At 49.7% G+C, this 17,873-nt stretch overlaps 1 protein-coding gene across 3 annotated transcripts in view; it reads left to right on the top strand.

Moving 5' to 3' along the window:
* CPNE2 (copine 2) overlaps window positions 1-17,873 on the top strand; it is a 109,878-nt gene that overhangs the window by 42,626 nt on the left and 49,379 nt on the right. For all 3 annotated transcript variants that reach the window (XM_038754426.1, XM_038754424.1, XM_038754425.1), the window contains exons 3-8: window positions 1,744-1,923; window positions 5,263-5,337; window positions 10,439-10,510; window positions 12,417-12,500; window positions 15,111-15,200; window positions 17,488-17,586. In XM_038754426.1, the coding sequence (XP_038610354.1) occupies window positions 1,744-1,923; window positions 5,263-5,337; window positions 10,439-10,510; window positions 12,417-12,500; window positions 15,111-15,200; window positions 17,488-17,586 (600 nt within the window). The remainder of the gene's footprint in view (window positions 1-1,743; window positions 1,924-5,262; window positions 5,338-10,438; window positions 10,511-12,416; window positions 12,501-15,110; window positions 15,201-17,487; window positions 17,587-17,873) is intronic.

Here is a 17,873-nt window from a genome sequence, read left to right as displayed (position 1 = left end):
AGGAGGAAGAACAGATATTTCTCATCCTCATTTTACATGGGGCTCACAGTCTTAATCCCCACTTTAAAGATGAGAAAACCAAGCTACAGAGAAGTTAAGTGACTTGCCCCAGGTCACACAGCAAGCAAGTGGCAGAGCTGGTATTTGAACCTAGATCTTTGAATCTCGGCCCCAGGTACTTTCCACTAGACCACATCCTCTCTATCTTGTATCTGCCCCTGCACTTAGCAAAGCATCTGGCACATAAGAAGCGCTTAATATATACTACAACAATTATTATTATTAATGTTATCTTTGGCTCAGAGGAAAAAGCTTCCTTTGAATCTCTCCATCCTGAGAAGCAGGCCAGCAGAAGAACCCTGGCACCCGGGTGTCTGGGTATGGTGGCTATTGCTTCTACTTGGGCATTTCAGGTTTGGAGGCTTTCTTCGCCCTCTCCATGTCAGAACCAAATTGAGCCCAGGTGAGGAAGAAAGGGCTGGCGGTCAGCAGAGCCCAGGAGCATGACCAGAGTGATCCTGTCTCAAAGTGGGCAGCAAGATTAAGAGCACAAGTTTCTGGGAAAACAGTCACAATACCTGCTGCCAAGTATTGGCGGCCTGGGGCTCCAGGCATTGAGCCTCTGTGACCCCTAGCTAAGCCATCTTTCCAGTTGGGCTGCCCACAGGAGTCCGATTCGAAACCACTCTGAGGAACATTTCTTTGGCATGGTGACAACACTGTGGGGAGAGGAGGAGGGAGTCAGGGTTTCCAATCTCGACGTTGCTGCCACCCTGCCGGGTAATGCCAGAAAAGACTCTATCTTCTTGGGCTCAGTTTCTCCATCTGTAAAATGGGAGGCAGGAGGAGTAACCCAAATGGAGTAACCGGGCAACCAAGTCGCTGGAAACAGAGAGGGAAAAATCAACATGGTTCCTGACTCTTGGTTTAGCACTCCCTGGGACTGACTGACAAGATGTGAGCCAGTGCCCCTGACCCAATTTAAATGTTTCTACCTCAGCGCTTAGAAAGGTACTTGACACAGAGTAAATTCTAAACCAATGCCATATTAAAAAAAATTGCTGATCTTTGACAGCTTGGGGTCCTGCTGAGTCCTTACCAGTCATGTTAGTCCATCAGTCACCTTATGATGTTGTACCTACACCTGTTCACCATTGATTCAATTATCACATACTCTGGTGTGCTTACAGCTGTTTGCTATCAATTCAGTTATTACCAACTGTCCATACAGCTGCTTACTATCAGCCACCTGTGCCGTTTGCTGAGGGGCCTCACATCCCACCATTCCCCTCTGTGAACCCCAGATGGGCCGTGGAAGGCTGTCCTGTGCCCATGATAACCTATTCCCACCATCAGACAGGCACCCGTGCCCCTTCTCACCTCTCTCCAAGTGTTCCATGAGGGTTCAACCTCTGAATCTGCCTCGGCCACCACCCTGGGCAGCGGGAGTGACCCCGGTTTCCTACGGCGAAGATGAGGAGGGCAGGAGGAGAGGAAGGGCTCGTTTGGTCACGGGGCCCACTGGGCTAGAACTGGAATGGATGCCCTGCCACCTGCCTGCTAAGCCACCTTGGCCAGTTGAGGGTGGGGTGGGAGGTGGGCTCCTGCTGAGGAGGGGGCCACCGTGGCTATAAGTGTTGGGCCAGAGAGTTTAAGGCGGCAACAGATTGAGGGGGGCGAGGGGGTGGGCTAAATTTTCTGCCCCCATGGACCACTTGCCCCCAAAGCATCTGTTTGTCCCAGTTCGATAGGACGGAAACAGCTGTAAATAACCTGAACCCGGCCTTCTCCAAGAAGTTTGTCATCGACTATCACTTCGAGGAGGTTCAGAAGCTCAAGTTTGCCCTGTTTGATCAGGACAAGTCGAGCATGCAGCTGGATGAGCATGATTTCCTGGGCCAGCTCTCCTGCACCTTGGGCATGGTAAGTCCTCCCCTGTGGCATCCAAGGATGGGGGTCTCCTCTCCCTTCCCCCACACCCACCAACCACTAGTGCCCTCTCCATCTGCCCTCCCCCAACCCTGGTGCTAATGGGTGGGGCCCAGGGTGTCCAGATTGGGCTTTTCACTTTTTTTTTTAAAGTATTGTTAAGTGCTTACTATGTGCCAGGCACTGTACTAAGTGCTGGGATAGACACAAGACAATGAAGTTGGACATACTCCCTGTCTCACATGGGGCTCACTGTCTTAATCACCAATTAAAGTGAGGGAATTGAGTAACAGAGAAGTGAAATGACTTGGACAGGGTCACACAGCAGATAAGCGGTGGAGCTGGGATTAGAACCCATGTCCTTTTTTTTTCTTTTTCTGGTATTTGTTAAGCACATAATAATAACAGTAATAATAATAATTTTGGTATTTGTTAAGCACTTACTATGTGCCAGGTACCGAACTAAGCACTGGGATAGATGCAGGATCTTTCATTCATTCATTCATTCATATTTATTGAATGCCTACTGTGTGCACAGCACTGTACAGAGTACTTGGGAATTTACAGTTCAACAGTAAACAATAGATAATTGGACAGGGACTGTGCCCAACCCCCCACAGGGCTCAGGGTCTAAGATGGGGTAACTGAGGCACAGAGAAGTTCAGTGATTTTCCGAGATCACTCAGCAGACAAGTGGCAAAGCTGTGATTAGAACCCATGTCCTTCTCACTCCCAAGCCTGTGCTCTATTCACTAGCCTTGCTGTTTTTTACTTGTCCCCATTGACTCAGGTGGAAGGTTTTTCTTGCTGTGCTGATCCCTGTGGGAATCAGTTCTAATCAGGGCAAATCTGGCCGTGAAGGAGTTCTCAAAGGGATGTTTGGTCCATATACCCTTCTCTCTCAACACCCACTACCCCCACCCCCAATCACAACCTCCCTTCCATTTCTTCTTAGAGCTTTGAAAGTTTAGCCCATCAGGCAGTAGCAACAGTAATAATATTAAGGGTATTTTTTAAATGCCAACTGTGTGCCAAGCAGTGTAGGAAGCATGGGGGACAAGATAATCAGGTCAGAAACAGTCCCTGACCCACAAAGGGCTCGCAGTCTGAAGGGGAGGGAGAACAGGCTCTGCCATTTGGTTGTTGTGTGATCCTGGGCAAGTCACTTCTCCCCTCGTCCCCCTCTCCATCCCCCCGCCTTACCGCCTTCCCCTCCCCACAGCACCTGTATATATGTATATATGGTTGTACATATTTATTACTCTGTTTATTTATTTATTTATTTATTTTACTTGTACATTTCTATCCTACTTATTTTATTTTGTTGGTATGTTTGGTTCTGTTCTCTGTCTCCCCCTTTTAGACTGTGAGCCCACTATCGGGTAGGGACTGTCTCTATGTGATGCCAATTTGTACTTCCCAAGCGCTTAGTACAGTGCTCTGCACATAGTAAGCGCTCAATAAATACGATTGATTGATTGATTGATTGATTCTTTAGTTTCCTCAAATGTAAAATGGGATACCTGTTCTTCCTCCTATGTAGACTATGAGCCCCAATGCTGGACAGGGATTGTGTCGAACCGAACCGACTTCGTCATCATCAATCGTATTTATTGAGCGCTTACTGTGTGCAGAGCACTGTACTAAGCGCTTGGGAAGTACAAGTTGGCAACATATAGAGACAGTCCCTACCCAACAATGGGCTCACAGTCTAAAAGGGACTTGTACCTACCCCAGTGCCTAGAACGGTGTTTAACAAATACCATAAAAAACCCCACAGGTATTGAATCCCCATTGTACAGATGAAGAAACCAAGGCCCAGGGAAGTTAAATGAGTTGCCCAAGGTCACACAGCAGGCAAGTGGCTGATAGAACAGTCCCCTGTAGAAGGGGAATGCAGGCAATGCTTAATTTGCACTGAAGGAAGTTCCAGGGCTAGAACAGCAAATTTGACATTTTAAATTAGTAAAGACTTCGAATGTTCAGCCAAATCATTGTCATCATTTCCAGTGACCACGCTGCTGCCGCATACAGTCTTAACAGGTTTATTGGAAACAACGGCATACAAATAGAGTACAGTCAGTTCCCCAGAAGCACGTGATTTCGCTCCACGGGCTGTTGGAGATTTAGGGACCAGTCTTCCACCAACACACGTCTGTCAGGCTAGCGCGCAGTGCAATGTCAGAAGATACAGCTGGCTGCATATGCATGACTTCCAGCAAGGCAAGCGTGTCATAATAATGGGCATTTTCCTTAGCCGGGGTACATTGAGAAGGTAACCCTCGCTCTGTAAGAGAACCTAGTGTGAGAGGTTTATCAAGCTAAAATGTAGATTGTACTTCCACACTTGTCAATTCCTGAGATGCCAGTCTAATGGAAGAGGCAGGAAAGACCCAAAACAAAAGTATTAGCCACCCAAAGGAGGTAGACACGTGATGGCAAAAGAACAGAAATACAGAGAGGGAAAGTTCCTGGGCTTGATTTTAGGGAGGGTTGATTAGGCTGCTATAGGATGTCAGACAATCCAGGCTTCCATCTGGGGAGCCCAGGAATGGATGATGATGATGGTATTAATCAAGCGCTTACTATATGTCAAGCACTGTACTAAGTTCTAGGGTAAGCACAAGATCATCAGGTTGGACACGGTCCCTGTCCCACTTGGGGCTCCCAGCCTAAGTCGGAAGGATTAGGATTTAATCTACTCGGCGTGTTCTATGGCATGTCTTCCTGGGTCCCTCCTGGTTTTTGCCCCGAATGCCCTGCCCCAGTCTTCCTCCCAGCTCCAATTCCTGTTTTTTAAGGGTATTTTTTAAGCGCTTACTATGTGTAAAGCACTGTTCTAAGCACGGAGCACATTTCTAAGTTTCCCATCCAATCAGGCCCACAATTGAGATCAGTCGGCAGCACGTGCCGTGTTTCTACGATCCCGTGAAAACCAAACCAAGGGATTAAGAAGAGCAAAGCAAAAAATACAGTGGCTTCTCTTTAGGTTTCTCCCACTTCAACCAGGCCATGGGGCCTGAGCTTATTTTCATGCCTGATTTAAGGATGATGACTTTTCAAAGGCTTCCAAAATTCTTCAGAACATGCATGATTGACCACAGGGGTTAACGACCGTAGCAATGGGCCATGAGTAATGTCAGTCAATTGTATTTATTGAGCACTTACTGTGTGCAGAGCAATATGCTGAGCACTTGGAAGAGTACAATAAAACAATTAACAGATGTTACCTTCCCTGCCCACAGCTAGCTTACAGCTAGAGGGATGGTAACGGCTGTAACTGGGCTGATCTGGTGCCTTATTCTGTCTTTCTGACTTCTGCCACCTCCTCAGATCGTCTCGAGTAAGAAGATCACACGGCCCCTGGTTTTGGTGAACGAGAAACCGGCCGGAAAGGGAACAATTACGGTACGTCCCGTGCCTTGGTTCCGCACAAGAGTGCAGCAGATTCCTCTCTCTTGCTCTGCTTTTGTGTGCTTTCCTCCCTCTCTCCTTCTGCCCAATGCGCCAGCCCCAGATCAATGGACTGATTACCCAGCTGATAATCAGCGGTTTTGTTGGGAGTAAAAAGGACAGAACTTACAACTTAGCAACAGGTCTCTTAGCAACGGACCCTCACGGCTCCGCAGGCTCCCGGAGATGATGGCATTCCCATTGTGGATATATTTAGAAGTATTTAAAAAAATGCCCTAAAAAACAGAAGGGAGAAGGGAAGATGCTCTGGCCAAGCCCTCGCTCCCCGAGGGAGCCTTTCTTCCTTCAACAGAGCTCCGGGGGCGTGGCTGTGTTTTGCTTTTCAGTTGTTCAGATCCCGATCTGAGTCCATCCCTGGCGTCTCCTGAACTCCGTATCTGCGGTGGAGAAATGAAGGCATGAGATGGATCCATAGAGAGAGACACTCGCTGACTTGTAGAAGCGGGTGGCCCAAACCTGTGGTGGAACCTCTTTCCTTCATTCCCCCCATCCCACCTCGTTCCCTCAGGTCTTGCTGGGGTCAGAGAAGAGCCAGGTGGTGGGGGTGGGCTCACGGGGGCTCTTCTTCCACCCCCTGCCCCTGGCCCACACACCGAACTCCTGATCCCTACCTAGCTACACTCCCAGATGTGCCCAGCTTTGGGCCCTGTGTGCCTGAGGAAGCCAGCTTGCTGACATTCATTCTGTCGTATTTGTTGAGCTCTTACTGCATGCAAAGCACTGTACTAAGCACTTGGGAGAGGTCAATAGAACAATAAATGGGCACATCCCCTGCACAACAAGCTTTCACTGTGAAAGGAGTGTCCATGGAGGGCCAGTATCTCATCTTTCTTTGGGAGGCTGAATCAGACCCTCGTTGTCATCATTGTCCTCATTTCTGGGTATTGAGGCCCCCAGCTAAGTGGCAGGTGGATTTAGCCTGAGGGTGGCCATGCCCGCCCATCTTCACCTAAGCCAGTGGGGCCAGTGGCAGAAATGGGGCACAAGGGGTGAGCGGTAGGGGCTGGAGGAGGGGCGTCGGGGAGTCCCACAGTCCGAGGAGGGAATCCAAACTGGCTGGCTGGATTCTCCTGGTCATCGGCATTTCTCCCGCCTCCCTTCCCACCTCGTGCTCAGCGGGAGGCAACTGTGCTGAATGGAATACCAGCAGGGAGGGCACTGGGGGCCAGGCCCTGGGGGAGAGACTGGGGCACTGCTGCTGCTTTCCGGTCTCAGATTGGTTCCCAGTTGTTGAGAGGGAGATGGATGGGGCCCCTGGGCATAGACTTCTTTGCTCTGCCTCTGTGTTGAGCTGCCTTGGCCTCTGCAGCTCACAGACCTGGGGACAGGGCAGCGGCTGGAGAAAGATGCTTGATTGGAATTGTCCAGGTAAGGAGGGAGGAGCACTTTGGGGAAGGTAGCACTTGGTGCTGCTGAGGAATTACTCTCCAGAGCTCACAGACTTCTGGCTTCAGGTTGACAGGGGCTGCTGCAGCTGTTGGCTGTTCCATACTGAAGAGCCACAGCTGTTACTGAGGGGACCACGGTGGGAGGGAGCCCTGGAAAAGTAATAATAATAATAATGGCATTTATTAAGTGCTTACCATGTGCCAAGCACTGTTCTAAGCACTGGGGAGGTTACAAGGTGATCAGGTTGTTCCACGGGGGGCTCACAGTCTTAATCCCCATTTTACAGATGAGGGAACTGAGGCACAGAGAAGTGAAGTGACTTGCCCATTGATTCATTTGTTCAATGAGTCATATTTATTGAGCACTTATCTTGTGCAAAGCACTGTACTAAGTGCTTGGGAGAGTACACTAAAGCAACAAACACATTCCTGCCCACAACGAGCTCACAGTGTTGGGGGGAGACAGACATAAATATAAATAGATAAATAAATTACAGATATATAAGATATTTCCATATGTGCTGTGGGGAGGATGAATGAAGGAGCAAGAGCAGCGTGAAAAGGAGTGGGAAAAGAGAGAGTTGGAGAAGAGGACATGTGCACACACACAAACACATGCCCACATGCATGCATATACCCATGCACCTACATGTTCACATAAATACACGCACACATGCAAACGCCCAAACACACACAGGCTAACGATGGTTTGTGGACTTTGAATATGCCTCTTCCTCCTGCTCACCGGCTGGTACCTCCCTCAGAGTGGGGAGCGGGGCAGAGGGCCAAAGAGAAAGAGGCTACATTGAAAGTTTGGGATTATCTATGGTTTTCAGTTATCCAGGCCCACTCTCTGCAAGGCTGGATTGGTGGGTCCAAATGACCTGCCCCCAGGGCTCTTCCTGCCCGCTGAGAGCCTCAGGCCTCTCGGAGAAAGGAAGATGGGAAACGCCAGGCCTCTGAGATTTAGGAGACCAACTAGGAAACCAGGCTCACTGAGACCTAGGGGCTTGATGTCTAGCACTGTTCCTGAGTCCTTATTTGAAGCATTAATCCTCCATTTATGACCGCCTCGTGCTCTCCAAGGCAACCAGCTGGGATGCCATGGCAACTGAGTTCAAAGCCTTCAGCGAAGGGACCACGGTTCCACAGTTCCCCTGCCAAAGTCCTGCCCTGCCTGTCAGGGGGTCCTCTCCGGGAATAGAGGGGAGTGATCAGGCCAGTGCAGTGCTTGAACATCTGGGAAGTGGTCGACTGCAACAGAGACCCAAGAGTCCCAAGTCCTCTTCGGCCTTGGTTCCCCTTGGGCATGCCCCTCTTCCAGCCCCTGGCTTCTGGGTCTTCCTGGTGAAGATCGGACAGGAGGAGGGCCAGGGTGTTTGGTGTGGACTGTAGTCAGCTGAATGAGGAATAGAGTTCTAATCTGGACTGCGGGACTCCCCCTCTGTGAAGTTCCTCATGGTTGGGAGCATTTTCTGAATGAGAAATGTTATAAATCCAGCAGCTGGGAGGAAAAATAGCACTCACTGACTCAAAATAACTCATGTTTACACATTCCATTCTTCCAGGACTTACTCCTCTAGACTGTATGCTCACTGTGGGCAGGGATTTTGTCTTCCAACTCTACTGTATTGCACGCTCCCAAGTTCCTAGTACTTTGCCAGTGCAGGTGCAGGATTGGAAAATTCCCAGATCCAGAGAGTGGGGAATTTGGGCAATGGCTGACACTCATCTCTTCTTCTTCGCCCTCAACCCTCTCCCCAGCGTTGTCACGTGCGTCCCTTCCAGTATTGGGAAGTCTTGCCCCAGTCTGAAATCTTGGGGCATAATCAATCAATCAATAGTATTTATTGAGCGCTTACTGTGTGCAGAGCACTGTACTAAGCGCTTGAGCACTGTACTAAGCGGTAATCTGATCCAGCTCAGGGGTCTTGGTCCAATCAATCAATGGTATTTATTGAGAGCTTACTATTTGCAAAGCAATCACAGTCAATCACTGGTATTTATTGAGTGCTTATTGTGTACAGAACGCCATCCTAAGTGCTTGGGACAGTACAATATAAGAGAGTGGGTAAACGAGTTCCCTGCCCACAGTGAGCTTACATCCTTGGAAACATCTTTCCATGAAAGGAGTGCAGAAAGGAATGGCAGTCATGCCTTAAGATAATCAGTCTCAGATTCACATGTTACCATCCCACTGTCAATATCATCATCTTCCAAGATGGAGGGGTCTCTCTCTCTCTCTCTCTCTCTCTCTCTCTCTCTCTCTCTCTCTCTCTCTCTCTCTCTCTCTCTCTCTCTCTCTCTCTCTCTCTCTCTCTCTCTCTCTCTCTCTCTCTCTCTCTCTCTCTCTCTCTCTCTCTCTCTCTCTCTCTCTCCCTCTCTCCCCCCCCCCCCCCGCCCCTCCACCATGCTTCTGCTCCCCTTCATTGGGGTGGCCAAACTGGCCAAACTTTCCTCTTCAGAAACCATGGCTCTGTAAAAACTCTGCCCAAGGAAGAGGAGGCAGTTCCATTTCCGTTTCTCCCAGGAGACAAGAGTGGGATAGAAAATCAAATCCCACTAGGGCCTCCTCTAGCTGATCCCGTTTTGTTTCTTTACTCCATCTGGATCCTTACTACACAATTTCCATGACTGTGTTTCTATCGTTGGCTGTCTCCTGACCCCACCATAGGGTCCAATCACTTTGGGAAGGAGAAAGCTGGAAAAAAGTTATTTTTGTCCTGGGTGAATGTCTCTTCACGGAGGGGTGGAAAGAAAGAGAGGAGGAAATACACCCACAGTGGCTGTTGCCATCCTGCTGATCCCACAGTGGGGAGTTGGACTTTCCCTGGGAAATTAGTGCCATTCTATTCAGTCAGGCCCACAATAAGTTCATAAATGTGTCCTGCACCCCTTTAAAGGCTGCAGGGATCACGGAACATTCAAGAAATTGCAAAGAGCCTGAGGGCCATAAGGGTCCTCCAGGGTCACCAAGTCCATTCCCCTGCCTTCGGGAGGGCAACCTTAATGGAGGCGGGGAGTTGTCCTATTCTTCAAGATCTCCAGGTTTGCATGCAGCAACTTCCTGTGAACTTTGGTTCACTTTGGTCAAGGGTCACTAAATTTCCCATTCAGAAAGCACTGGGGAGTTGTCAGTTGCCTGTGCTTCAAACTGAGGGAGTGAGCCTGTCTTTAGTGCTGAAGTATTTGCATTTTGGTTGCAAATTCTTATTAACATGGCCTCCAGGGTCTGCCTCCATTTGCCTCCCCATCTCCCATTAGATTGGAAGAATCCCCCATTAGATTAGAAGGTCCTTGAGGTTGGGAAATGTGGCTTTTGTTTCTGCTGTCCTTTTATAAGTGCTCGGTACAGCGCATCACACTCAGTAGGCATTCAGGAAATACGACTGCCACTATTTGCCCAGGAATCTAAATTGCCAATATTTCTTCGTTCCTATTGGTCAGGGTGCCCTGGAAAAAGGCAGGTTGGGCTCTTTGTAGCCATGGCTGGTATTCCTAGACACCCTGGGTTTGCTTTTCCTGCTGTTCTCCTCGCCTGGCTGCCCCCGGATTCTTCTCGTTGGGGTCTTTGGGGTGAGAAAAGATGGTCGAGAGCCTGCTTTTCCTTCTGTGATGCTCTACTCCAACTCCTAATTCTTTTTCAGATCACGGCCCAAGAGCTCTCAGATAACCGCGTCATTACACTGAGCATGGCTGGAAGGAAGCTGGACAAGAAGGTATGGACGTGTCGGGTGATTCCTTTTTAGATCATCCCATCAAAGCCAGGTCTTACTGAGGTACTCCTGGGCCCCTTATGTTCTTCTTCCTCCTTTCTTTTTTCTAATGGTATTTGCTGAGTGCTTGCTGTGTTCCGGACACTGTACCAAGCACTGGGGTAGATATAAGATAATCAGGTTGGACAGAGTCCCTGTTCCAAATCAGGCTCATAGTCTTAATCTCCATTTTACAGTCAAGGGAACTGAGACATGAAGAAGTTAAGTGACTTGCCCAAGGACACATAAGAACCAATTGGCAGAGCTGGGATTAGAACCCATGTCCTCTGACTCCCAGGAATGTGCTCTGTTCACTAGGCCATACTGCTTCTCCAGATCTTGTTGGTGAGAACTCGTTGAAACCAGCCACAAGTTAAGATATTCGTCATTTTCCAAGTGAGGGAAAGAGAGAAAAAATTTTCAGGCAATTTCAAGGGCTGGGTGGTGACGGGTGACAACTTCCTAGCTCTCTAAGCCTTTCCAACTTGCTCCCATTCGCTGTGATGCCCTTTGGGCTGGGCACCTGCCCCATCTCCCCAGGAAGCTGTAATCATCTCATCCCCCCCATTAAAAAGCCACTGGAACAGAGGTGGACCGATTGGCTTCTCAGAGTCCAGAGGGTAGGAGTCGATTAGGGGGCACTTGACAACCCTCTTCAAGATGTGATATTGATATTTGTTCCATGCTGCGTTTCCAGCACTGAGGTTTCAAGCATCTCCCTGCAATCTCTGTCCATAAACGTAGGAAAGGGACAGGGAGGCTCCTTTCCAATCTAATCTCTTCTCCAATCCAATGAGAAGCAGCATGGCCTAGTAGCCAGAGCACGGGCTTGGGAGTCAGAGGTCCTGGATTCTAATCTTGGGTCTGCCACTTGTCTGCTGTGTGACCTTGGGCAAGCCACTTCACTTCTCTGTGCCTCAGTTCTGGTGCCTGGTGTACGTTCTCAGGTTTTTATGGAAGAGGCACATCAGGGTCACACAGGCCACAGAGTTGTAATTGTCCTCTTCGGTCCAGTCAGGGCAAGCGAGGGGCAGGGCAGGGCCTAGGACTTCCTGGGTCCTGTGTGTGTTCTGGAGGTCAGCCAAGGCCAGCCAGGAGGGTGATTGACACTCTGAGCCCTTCCCTCAGCTGGCCTGGAGCTGGAAAACTGACATCTGAGAACGGTGGAGTGGCTAAAGGTTTGCAGTTAGGAAGGTGTGAGAGGACCGCAGAGTGTCAGCTTCTGCCTCCCTGCCAACTCCTCCTTCAGCCAGTGACTCAGGGAGAAGATTGCACCTTGGCTCTGGTGCTTTCACACAGGTCTCCTCACTTCTCCTCACACCCGTCCATCCGGGAAGGAGGCCTAGAAAAGGTGGGCAAAGAGTCACAGGTGCTTTAAATAACCTGCCCTGGGTCCCACAGTACATCCACAGCTGAGCAGGAAGGGGAACCCCCCGACATTCTGCCTCCCAGCCCAGAGTAGGTTGGAAGGGGGAGGGCCCAGCTGAATGCCAGGGGACTGTGTGGAGCGGAGACTGGCTCATTTCCCCTAGTTTTTTCCTTGCCCAGCACAGGGGCCGATGCCCGTCAGTGAGTACCTGGATGTTGGTGCCCCAGAACTTTCTCTGCCCTCTCAGCATGACGGCTATTGGATCTGAGGGGCTGAGATCTCTTCCCCACCCTCATCCTCATTATAAATCTTGTTGCCATAAGCTCAATGTGGGCAGGAAATTTGCCTACCAACTGTGTTGTACTCTCCCAAGAGCTCTGTACAGTGTTCTGCACACAGTAAGAGCTCAGTAAGTGCAATTGATTGATTGTTTGCTGAGCCGTGTCTGTTGAGGGTTACTGACTTCCAGTTTCATCTGTGATTGGATCCTCTCTCCCCCAGGACCTCTTCGGGAAGTCTGACCCATTCTTAGAGTTCTATAAGCCGGGTGACGATGGGAAATGGATGCTGGTCCACAGGACGGAGGTGAGCCAAGCCAACTTGTTGGGTGGGTGGATCTGAATCCGGGCTAAGTCTCTGCCCCCCAGGTTCATCCTAGTGGCACATTCCAGCCCCACAGTGAGTTAAGGCGGTGGGTGTAAGACATTCGAGCTGATTTTAACACAGTGAACAAATGAAGAAAATAATTCTGGGCTGGTAGGTGACCAGATGGCAGAGGAAGCCTGTTCCCGAGTGGCCTTCAGATCCGTCATCAAAAATAGCTCAACCAGGCCGGTGTACATGCCCGCAGCCAGTGTCGGTGTCGCGACATGAGACCGATTGACTCCCCAGAATCTCCTGATGGCGCTGCCCCTGCTTCCACCAGGAGAATAAGGACTGGGGATAGAACTTCTGATTGTCTTCATTTGGTCCATCACTAGCTAACCCAGAGCATGGGCAGTGGCGAAGGCCACCCAATTTCGGGGGCTCTCTAGTCCTTACCCAGGGGTTCTCCCATCCTCTCCCATGGGATGCTGAGGGGAGGAGACCACTCATTCATTCAGTCGTTTTTCTTAAGCATTTACAGTGTGCAAAGCACTATACTAAGTGCTTGGGAGAGTACGATATCACAATAAACAGGTACATTCCCTGTCCACGTATTGGAGGCTGGTGGCTTTACAATAATGAGCCTGAGCTTCTTTTAAAGAAATCCCCAAACATCCTTGCCCGAGTGCCAAACCTGGCCCAGGAGCCCATCCCATAGGCAGATTTTAAGTCTCCCAGCACATTTCCTCCCTTCTATCAATCTAGACTGTTAACTCGTTGTGGGCAGGCAACATGTCTACCAATGCAGTTATATTGTTAACTGCATGCTTAGTACAGTGCTGTGCACACAGTAAATGCTTAACAAATACCACGATTATTATTAATAAATGTGACTGACTGATTGTCAGACAGTCTTCTCCCAGACCCCCTACTCTCCTGGGACATGTGGATGTGATACACTCCTGTTCAGGAAAATGCACTGATCACACCTGAATCCCTTCTGCTGCGGGTTAAGCCCATTTTCTCCATCGTGATCTTTGATGGATATAGAAAGCAGCTGCTCGCATCTGCCCAAATCATCACCTGCAGCTCTGAATGCATAGTCCACCCTTGCACCATTTCCTCCCTTCCTCATTGCACCCTTTCTTTTAGGTCCTGAAAGCAGCACTGTGGCCTCAGCCCTTCACTGGACACATTTGTGAGGGGGCAAGCTGTCTTGTCAGCCCTCATCGACCAGTATCGGCAGAACTGAGTACGAGCGGGGAGAGAATTGCCCTAAATGAGCAAATATAGTTGAGGAAGAATAGATGTAAAAATGACCCCTGAGTGAGGAAAGCAAGGAAGGAGTGTAGCCTAGTGGAAAGAGCACAGGCCTTGTTGTCAGAAGGACTTGGCTCCTTCAGTTTTCTGCTGTGTGACCATGGGAAAGTCACCTCACTTCTCTGTGCCTCAGTTAACTATCTGTAAAATGGGGATTTAAGACTGTGAGTCCAATGATGGACGGGGACTGTGTCCAAGCTGATTAGCTTGTATCTACTCCAGCGCTTAGAACAGTGCCTGGCACATAAAAAGAACTTAACAAATACCATAATTATTATTATTATTATCCTCTGTGCCTCAGTTACCTCATTTGTCAAATGGGGATTAAGACTGTGAGCTCCATATGGGACATGGACTGCATCCAATTTGATTAGCTTATACCTAGCCAGTGCTTAGTATAGCGCCTGGCACATAGTAAGGCTTAACAAATACCATTGAAAAAAACCCAAAAGGAAATGACCCCGTATACCAAGGGGTGCTGAGGTGACTGCTGGGTTGGCAGGTTGGGGATATCGGGAATCAACGTGGAATTCTTTCCCAGCCAGGCAGGGCCCCCCTCCCTTTATCCCTAAAGGGTGCTAAAAGAGGCAGCAGCAGTAGTCTGGCCCGTTCGCTGTTTCTCATATCTAGCTCATCCAGACTCTTGTTTCCAGTTTGAAACAAAGCGAGGGGACAAGGTGGATCCTCCAGCCCCGTTCCTGACAGGCTTGGAGATGGATCCCGCCCCTCTCCTGGCAGGCTCACTCCCAGGTGGCAGTTCCCAAATCAAAGTTGGACTGTAACGCAGCAAAGCATGCAGAAGCCCACCTTCCTGTCACAACTCCCCTAGGGGCAACCTCAGTGGCAGCTGAGGCCTGTTGGCCCCTTGCCCAAGGCTGCCCTGTGAGGGGAGAGAAGAAGAAGGACCTTCGGTATCTCCCTGCAGGACACGGTTGCCATTCCAGTGGCCTCCTGGCAGTTTGGTTTGCCCCTCCCGCAGTGAGAGGCGGCCCCTGCAACAATGAATCCTCAGAACTAAGAGAGGCTTTCAGGTGTTGGTTCCGATCCCATTTGCAAACAGTTGGCTTCCAACGCCCCTGGCCCCTGGACTTTTCTCCTCAGTGAGTATCCCCTCACCCTCCTCCCCCATTGCCAGGATACAGGCTGGTCAGGTCCAGTTTTGGAAAATGACTGGTCTGCTTTGCCAAAGGGGGCCGGCCAGCCTTCGCCTCAGCCCCGCTCCCCTGGTTTGTTGCCTGCTTTCTCCAGGGTTTGTCTGATACGTGGGCCTGCTCCTCTCTCTTTCCGTAGGTGATTAAATATACCTTGGACCCCGTGTGGAAGCCATTCACTGTGCCTCTGGTGTCACTGTGCGATGGAGATATACAGAAGCCCATACAGGTAACACCACTGCAGCCTCTGCCAATCCCCCCTCCTCTTTGTCTTCCTCCTCCTCTTTGTCTTCCTCCTCCTCCTTGTTTTCCTCCTCCTCCTTGTCTTCCTCCTCCTTCTTGTCTTCCTCCTCCTTCTTGTCTTCCTCCTCCTCCTTGTCTTCCTCCTCCTCGTCTTCCTCCTCCTCCTTGTCTTCCTCCTCCTCCTCTTTCAGGCAGTTGCTCCCTGGGCCGGGCACTCAGATCCTGCCTCAGGGTCAGGGGTGTTTTGAAATGAGGGCATCAAGAGTCTCACCAAGAATGAGACTCCAGGACTTCCTTTCCACAGCACACATCTCAGGAGAAGCCCAGGCCCCCAGCTACTCCTCTCAGCTGCCTCTGCGGTTCCCTTGAGGGTTGGACCAGATTGAATCACCAAAGCCTCCTCGTTGTCGAGCTCCTCCATGTTTTTGAACTCTGGCTCCTCCCCAGGACCCCCTAAAATCCCAGAGAACCCTCCACGGAAGCCCTGGGTGTCCATGGAGTGGTGATGGCAGTCGGTGGGCTGGCCTCGGTATCGGGGATTAAAGAGATGGAAATGATGAGGCAGAGCTGCTTCTTCCAAAGGATAGGAAGTTGAGCGTGTCCTCTGGGAGTTAGAAGACCTGGGTTCAGGTTCTGGCTCTGCCACTTAAAAATAATAATAATAATAATGATGGCATTTGTTAAGTGCTTACTATGTGCAGAGCACTGTTCTAAGCGCTCGGGGGGGGAGGATTCAAGGTGATCAAGTTGTCCCACGTGGGGCTCACAGTCTTAATCCCCATTTTACAGGTGAGGTAACTGAGACTCAGAGAAGTTAAGTGACTTGCCCAAGGTCACACAGCAGACGTGGTGGAGCCGGGAATCGAACCCATGACCTCTGACTCCAAAGCCCGTGCTCTTTCCACTGAGCCACGCTGCACTTGCCTGCCTCATCTGAAAATGTTCTCCCTCCCACTTAGACTGGTGCAGGGCCTGTATCTGAGCTGATCATCTCGTATCTACCCAAGCACTGAGTATGGTGCTTGGAATTTAGTAAGCACTTGACAAATATCACAGTTATTATAATAAATGAGCAGGACTCTGCCTGGTCACTTCTGCAGCGTGGCTCAGTGGAAAGAGCCCGGGCTTTGGAATCAGAGGTCATGGGTTCAAATCCCGGCTCTGCCAATTGTCAGCGGTGTGACTTTGGGCAAGTCGCTTAACTTCTCTGGGCCTCAGTTACCTCATCTGTAAAATGGGGATTAAGACTGTGAGCCCCCCGTGGGACAACCTGATCACCTTGTAACCTCCCCAGCACTTAGAACAGTGCTTTGCACATAGTAAGCGCTTAATAAATGCCATCATTATTATTATTATTATTCTGCACCCATGGCCCAACCCTCCTCCAGGAGGACAGCCCGATCTAGTGGAAAGAGGGTGGATCTGGGAGACAAGAGGCCTGGGTTCTAATCCCCAACTCTGCCATTGACCTTTGGGTGGCCTAACTTAGCCTCTCTGAGTCTCCATTTCCCCATCTGTAGAATGAGGATAATAATACCCATCTCCCTCCTCTCTTTCCCAAATTCGTAGAGACGCTTGAGGAGAAAACAAGTGTTTGGGGAAAATAAAAGCTCTGTGCCAAATTCAAAATATTGTTAGTCCTTTACACTGCCACTGACTTGGGCATGGAAAGGGGATGCAGATGTACTGAGAGCTCACCTCCTCCAAGAGGCCTTCCCAGACTGAGCCCCCTTTTTCCTCTCCTCCTCCCCATCCCCCCACCCTACCTCCTTCCCCTCCCCACAGCACCTATATATATGTTTGTACAGATTTATTACTCTATTTTACTTGTACGTATTTACTATTCTATTTATTTTGTTAATGATGTGCATCTAATTTTATTTCTATTTGTTCTGACGACTTGACACCTGTCCACATGTTTTGTTTTGTTGTCTGTTTCCCCCTTCTAGACTGTGAGCCCATTGCTAGGTAAGGACCATCTCTATTTGTTGCAGACTTGCACTTCCCAAGCACTTAGTACAGTGCTCTGCACACAGTAAGCGATCAATAAATATGATTGAATGAATGAATGAATGTAGGGAGGAACTGCCTCCTTTACCCGCTCATGAACACTTTTTGTAACCTTGAGGGATTAGAGGTGGAGAGGTGTGACAAAGCTGGATTAAGGATATAGGAAGTATAGCACCTGCTATGGACACTGTCAATCCAGGAATCAGTGTAGACGGAGGTAAGAGGGCCTATCTGCCCCAGCCCACCTTTTCCTTGTCCCCCAGGTCATGTGCTATGACTACGACAATGACGGCGGCCATGATTTCATCGGTGAGTTCCAGACCTCCGTGGAGAAGATGTGTGAAGCCCAAGATGGCCTGGCGGTAAGGGCTCAGAGGACCACGGGAGACTGATTCTGTGTGGAACTCGAACTGCCTCGTTCATTCAATTCATTCATTCAGTCGTATTTATTGAGCTCTTGCTGTGTGCAGAGCACTTTACTAAGCGCTTGGAAAGTACAATTCAGAAATAGAGACAGCCTCTGCCCACACCGGGATTACAGTCTAAGAGGGTGAAGACAGACATCAAAACAAGTAAACAGGCATTGATATTTTGACTGTGAGCCCACTGTTGGGTAGGGACTGTCTCTATATGTTGCCAATTTGTACTT

The sequence above is a fragment of the Tachyglossus aculeatus genome, chromosome 11 (assembly GCF_015852505.1).
Source record: "Tachyglossus aculeatus isolate mTacAcu1 chromosome 11, mTacAcu1.pri, whole genome shotgun sequence".
In the NCBI taxonomy this organism is placed as follows: Eukaryota; Metazoa; Chordata; class Mammalia; order Monotremata; family Tachyglossidae; genus Tachyglossus; species Tachyglossus aculeatus.
Note: the sequence above shows the minus strand (reverse complement) of the source record. Positions and strands in the feature narration are given on the sequence as shown.